Below are 6493 nucleotides of genomic sequence, written 5' to 3' on the forward strand. Positions count from 1 at the left end.
TGCAGTCAACTCCCTTCATGCTGGGATTTTTTTTGGAAATGCTAGCAAGCAGCTGCTTTGCTTGCTTTCCTCCCTTCTCTCCGTGTTCAACTTGGGCTTTGTGTATCTCCAGCTTCTAAAACAGAGAGGCTATTTACAAAGTTTTTATAAGGCACACTGACCTTCAGCTGTAGACATAACATGGTTGTTCCCCAAATCCTGAATGTTTAACTGTCAGTATTGCTTCGCCTATTAAATTGAAAACTAAACTTTTCAAAATCAAAGGGATTACGTGATGGTGGCAGGGCTGGACTCCGTGACCCAGAATGCTCTTTCCACTCCAACGCTTCTAAAAGTGCTGTTATCAATGCGATTGCAAGGTCCATAATAATAAATTGCTTCGTTTCCAATATGGAGCCAAAGCTCTTCTCCGGTGACAGAGGGTGTTAAGGGAAATTCTTATTTCCAAGTTTCTAGAAGTGTATTTTGAGCAAAGGTACAGAAATAATGACGGTACCCAAGGGATTACTAGTGACTTTAACTATTCAGCAACGCTGAGACCTTCAGTTGTGTAGAAAATCATTGCCTTTATTTATTAATGCACATTTTAATCAGCTCGTTCATTTTAAATAAGCATGTTTTACCGTTAGAAAAAGTCTACAAACCAGTGCTTCAAACTGAGCAGTTGGCTACAGTAATGGTTACAAATTAGCTCACTGTAGAAGTGTTTTAGAAATATGACATTGCAGACACAATATATTTAAAACATATGAGCATGCCAAAAACTTCTGTCTGTTGGGTTTATTTCATTATTTTTTCCATTAGAATCATTATGCTTTTTGTTTTTACCAGTAAATCCATCGAGTCAACTTCTACCCTGAGATAACTTCTCTGAATACAATGTTAGGCATGAGTTTGGTTTCTGAATGACATGACTGCAGCACCAGCGGCGGATGCCTTGCAAACCCCCTTTCTATTAAATTGGTAGAACTAGAAGACTAGCTGCAAGGATGAGCATTAAAGCATTTTAGGAACAACTGCACGCTTGCTCTCTGGTTACTACCAGTTTGTCCGATTATTACAAAGTGATCAAAACTAGCTGATGCAGTATAAACTCCTGAGCCGGGACTTGAAACCAATGCGTGGCTCCCATTGCTGATCGCATACTCAGGTAATCCTCCGTCAGGGCGACCATTTCAAAATCATGAAAAGATTGTCTTATCGGAGTACCTGTGCTAGTACAAGCAATCGAGGTAGTCTCTGTCATGCTGACACCAGATGAATGTTGGCTCTTATTTAACAAAAGTTACTAGCATGCAAGATTTAAGCAGTTAGGCTTATCCTTTGTGGATGTTAATGGAAAAAAAAACCCTGGGTGAACAGGAACTCAAGTGGATTTGCCAGCCCATGGGTATGAGGCCATTTTATAAAAACTTCTTATCTCCCTACTGTAGACCACCGTTTGTTTGGCCAGTTCTCTGTGGCTGGGAATGGACAGTGAATGAACTGGGTTTTCGAAATATGCTTGCTTTTGAGCAAGGTAGAGCCTTGTCTTCTGGGCCACGAACCACATATTTGTTAAGGAAGAATCAATAGCCGGGGTCATGGGTATAATCCGGGCAGTGTGAAAAAGGTAAGTTTGTTCCATAATTTGCAGCATGCTGCTGTAACTGCAAACAACATGCCATTAGCAATCATATTGATCTTTCTCCTGCCAGTGATTACCTAGTAAGGGAAGTGCTGTTCTCATCTGAAAAGGGGATCTCTAGAAAAGTAGCATCAGCAGTTCTGTTCCCCGAGGGTATTCAGAGCCGCTGTTGTTTACCCAGGTGACACAATTAGAGCTGCTGTGCTTTTACGCACCTGTTTCTCCAGAGCTCAAACGAGGCGAACACAACCCTATCCCCCATACACATCACCAGCAAGACGCTTATTAATCTGGATCAATTGTGCCTCTCCGAGCCTGCAGAAAACAATAGGATGTGGATGTCAGCAGTGGCATGTCTGAAATAGAGGCGGGGGACAAAGATGTGTTTGTGTTGGCCCAAAGGACCTCTACTGTTTGTGATGATCAGTTAGAAGCAAAGACACTAGGCTCAAACCCAAAGCAAGAATGCAGGCTGCTCCCTTTCTCACACCTAGCGGATAATGGAAGTCAACGAAACACAAAACTAGGAACTGTGTGTTACGTTTCAGAGCACAGCCTCACTTTACCCTACAGATGACTATAATTAGTATGACTAATTAGGTATGATGACTAAGTATAGTCACCTGTCTGGTAATGTTGTTGATCCATTTAATCTGAACAGTGCTGTAGCTGGACAGTGTGTGTTCAGTATCCATATGGCCACCCCCCAAAAGTGCTGGGATATATCGCTGTGTTGTTCTGGAATGCAAAAATAATAGATTTAAGATTTGAAAAGGACACAGTTATTTCACTGCTGGTAATAATGGGATTTCTTCAGAGAGAGCAGGCGATGTCTGGTTGCACCTGAATTCTCAACATGTATTATCACTCGAAAATAGACGTAACAGGCTCAGTACGTTGTGTCTTTCACATTGACATTGCGATTGCCGTTGGAAGCCAGGAGAGCACCAACGCGGCCAGCAGCAAGACCAAGCCTCCGTCCCTAATGAGATCTTTTACCGTATAGTTTCTAAGCTTCCTCCCATGTCCCCGTGACTTAAACCACTCGACCACTTCATTTAGACTGAACTGCTCGGGTGCGTACCCTAGCTCCTTCCTGGCCTTCTCCATGCTAAAATAATGCGTGATGCCTGTTTTGTAAACCTCAGCGCGAGTGAGGAGAGGTTGAAAATTATAGAAAGGGCCGACCAAAGAGTGAACCATTTCAGTTAGGAATGCAAAGAAATACACGAGGGCGAGAGGAAGGCGAAGGGTTGGGAACCTGTAACCCAAGCCTTCGGCTAGAGGTCGGAAAAATTCGAAGTTGTTTACTGGCTTGCCGTCTGAGATGAAGTAGGCTTGGCCAGCAGCTCTGTGCTGGCTGGTGGCTTTGAGTGCCTCAGAGGCCAGGATATGAGCCTGAACTAAATTATCTACATGCACGAATTCTACTAAACTATGGGGATCCCCATACAGGAACTTAAAGAATCCCCTTTCAAGGTAGCTAACTATTCTTGGGAGATGCCTTTGTTCTCCAGGCCCGTAGATGCCTGCTGGTCGAAGAGCACAGGTCCTTAACACTCCTTTGCCTTCTCTAAGCTCAGTGCCGTTTGCCTCCAGCACTTTCATCTCTGCTAGTGACTTGGTCCGGGAGTAGTGATCAGGATGGAGGTGAACAGGGAAATAAGGCAGAGATTCATCCCCATTTTTGATAACCTGGCCTCCGAACACGACATTGTACGTGCTTGTATAGACCAGTCTCGACACGCCTGCTTTCCTGCAAGCCTGGATGACATTTTCTGTTCCTCTCACATTCACGTCTTCTATAAGTTTTCGGTTCAGTTGCTCCCTGCCAGACATTCCATAGGAAGCAATATGGAACACGCAGATAACATCTCGCAGGGCTTTTTCGACTTCAGAGAGATGGCAGACATCCCCCTCTACGAACTTTACTCCCTCTGGTACAGCCTGCATCAGCTTCCCGACATCAAACAGAATCACGCTGACTCCCTTTTTGCATAGGGCACAACCTAAACTGAAGCATGACAGATGCCATATGTTAGTGCTATATGTAGCATAACGATGCATAAAAGCCTTTCACCTTGGGCTGAGAGAGACTCCTTAACCGTTTCGATGCTGCCTTTTGCTTGTCATTATTTTCAAAGGATCTGTGTACCCATTAAGGGGTCTGAAACTAACTGTCTGCTTCTACTTGCAAGGTTCGGCAAAAGCTCACAGCGGAATTTGATGCAAAGCAGAAATATGGTAATTTTTTCTATTTGCAACAAGTGCTGTTTCCATAACCCTTAGAAAGCAAATCCAAACCAAGCCCTTGGAGAGGGGATAAAATATTTTTCCACTAAAGCGTAGTTGTGGTGTCAAAGAGTGTCTGTAAAAATTACATCTTGTCATGCAACGGATTTGTTCCTGTGTGAATCTGAAGTCACATTTGATTTTTGTAATGGCTAAAATAAATGTTTACAACTGTTTAGTCCTCTGAAACCTGCAAAACCAGCTGTGGAAGGGTGCGATGGATTTGATTCCAACTTATGCACCCGAAAGGTCCCAGTCCTACCACATCACTTAGGTGGGTGCTTAACTTTATGGACCAAAGAAGTCCCCCATCTCTTCAATCTTCCATAACATTAAATGTGCGAATAAATGTTTGCAAGATTGCAGCCTAACATAAATGCAGATCTGCACAGAGGGAAGAGCAGTTTGCGTGGAGCTGCTGGTAGGATAAATTCTCATTTAAGGGTTGCACAAAGTTAATGGAAGGCGTAACATAGCTTGCAGAAACTTTTGAGGCAGAAAATCACAACTTGGCTGGGGGCTGAGGGTCCAGGGCAGGCAGTTAAAAGAAAAACACTCAGCTGGGAATAACTAAATGCAGAACTCTGCAATTCCATTTTTACCAACTGATTTCTGAGAAGCAAAGCTGTTCCGCCGAGTGTTTGCAGCTATAGTTATTTTAAAGGAAAGTTAAAATTGTATGCACTAACCGGAAACCAAAGTAACCACCTCCTCCAGTAATAAGGACAGCTTCCTTGGTGATATTTTCTGGGTCCATCTTTTTTTCCTTCGGCACTATGTTCTTTTAAAAGCAAACTGACCTATAAAATAAAATTCATTGCAAAAACTGCATATCAAAATCGATACGGATGTTTAATACCTCCATATATTTAGTCATTTGAGAGACATTTTGTGTTTCAATTTTGGCAGACAAACCGCAATGTCTGTTAAGTAGGACTCGGTCCTGTCCAAATATTCTTATAAAGGCAATATGGAGGCGAACAAAAAAAGGCTACTGTTGCAAAATAAAGGCAGTTGGTAATGTGGCTCAAGATGCAAGAGAATTATTCATCTTCATTCATTGCGTCATATTCTGCCGATAGGTGTATGGGGAATAAGAGTTCAGAACAAAATTAGGTGGCGTTACAGAAGACACTCCTTTATGAACTAAACTAAGTAGGCGGGTATAATTTAACCGCATCAAATACCCACATATCCACTTGCAGAGCGGTCAGTGCACGGTAACAAAGCACCTCATATTTACACAGATCAGTGTGCATGCGTGTGTGTGTGTGTGTGTGTTTTCATCTAGAAACTGCACCAAGCGTGATCCAACTTTCATAAGTATTTATGCCTCACCCAAATCTATAGCTATGCATGCGGGTATGTCTCTGGCATCCTCCCCTAGAAATATTCCCTAACGCCTAAAAATTGAGAAGACGGAGGAAAAAAAGATCCTCAAGCCCGATAAGGAGTAGATTGAATCACCACATGGAGCTGGGCCCGTTTTCATGGCTGTCTACGAGGTTATGCATGTCTGCGCCGACTTTTTTTTTGCTCAAACACAACTTTCCCAACACAAGCGTGTCGAGCTGGACAACCCTCCAGACACGCTCCCCGTGCGAGCTGGGAGCGATACCACCTTTATTGGATGTTTGTCAGTCCTAATCGGTAGGGACTGACTGAAGTCGCGGCGAGGCAAAGGGTTTTTTGTGGCCCCGCAGAGCCGATTTCGTGGCGGCCCTGTCCCCGCTGCTGATCGGCCCTCACTTAGTTTGTATCGCTGCCTTTTTTTTTTTTTGGTGGGAAAATTGCAGCCAACGCCGGATTTCCCAGCGATCGCGGACAGCGCTGTTTGTCGCACGAAACCGCCAGCCCTATTAATAGCCTGTTTTCCTAAATAGCAGGGCACAATTGTGTGCCGGGGCTGCCCCAAACCAGATCGTCGAGGGCGCCGGCGGGCACGAGGTGCAAGCAAAGGGACAGCAATTTCGGTGCGGTGTCCAGGACGTCGCTCTCCACGGGGTTGGGGGCTCCTCGTTAAGCCATGCCTGCAAAGGGTTGAACCGGCTGGGCTTGTTAAGGCAGGGGCAGCCTGCATGCGTCGCACCTAGCGGATAGGGCAGAAAGCAGAGCAGGGGACAGGGCAGGGAGCAGAAAGCAGAGCAACAGATCAGGGAAGGAGTGCAGGACAGAGCAGGAGACAGGGCAGAGAGCAGAAAGCAGAGCAACAGATCAGGGAGGGAGTGCAGGACAGAGCAGGGGACAGGGCAAGGAGCAGAAAGCAGAGCAACAGATCAGGGAAGGAATGCAGGACAGAGCAGGGAGCAGAAAGCGGAACAACAAGATTAGGGAGGGGAAACAGGGCTGGGGAGCAGAAAGCAGAGCGGCAGCTCAAGGAGGGGAGCAGACGGCAGAGCAGGGGACAGGGCAGGGAGCAGGACGCTCGGGGGGGGCAGCAAGCGGGAAGCGCGCAGCCCGACCCCCGTCTCCTACCGCAGCTCGCGCTCCCGCCGCCGCCGCCCCGCCCTCGCGCGCTCTGCTGGGCGTGGCACCGCCCGGCACCCGGAGGGCGGTGCCCGGGTGTGTGAGTGT

General features: G+C 45.9%; 1 protein-coding gene across 5 annotated transcripts in view; it reads right to left on the reverse strand.

Annotated features, from left to right (window-relative positions):
* SDR42E1 (short chain dehydrogenase/reductase family 42E, member 1) overlaps positions 1 to 6493 on the reverse strand; it is an 11146-nt gene extending 4653 nt beyond the window's left edge. The window contains exons 1-4 of one of the 5 annotated variants that reach the window (XR_003094964.1): positions 6395 to 6493; positions 4609 to 4719; positions 2251 to 3641; positions 553 to 1942 (exon numbers count right to left, since the gene is read on the reverse strand). Coding sequence is in view for 3 of the 5 variants with exons in the window: in XM_025208642.1 (XP_025064427.1) it covers positions 2534 to 3641; positions 4609 to 4676 (1176 nt within the window). In the remaining 2 variants the exon portion in view is untranslated. Of the gene's footprint in view, positions 1 to 552; positions 3642 to 4608; positions 4720 to 5386; positions 5591 to 6394 lie in introns of those variants that run through there. The other 4 variants (XR_003094963.1, XM_025208642.1, XM_025208644.1 and 1 more) reach the window with 4 other exon arrangements.

This window comes from Alligator sinensis, unplaced genomic scaffold (genome assembly GCF_000455745.1).
Source record: "Alligator sinensis unplaced genomic scaffold, ASM45574v1 scaffold119_2, whole genome shotgun sequence".
Lineage (NCBI taxonomy): Eukaryota > Metazoa > Chordata > Crocodylia > Alligatoridae > Alligator > Alligator sinensis.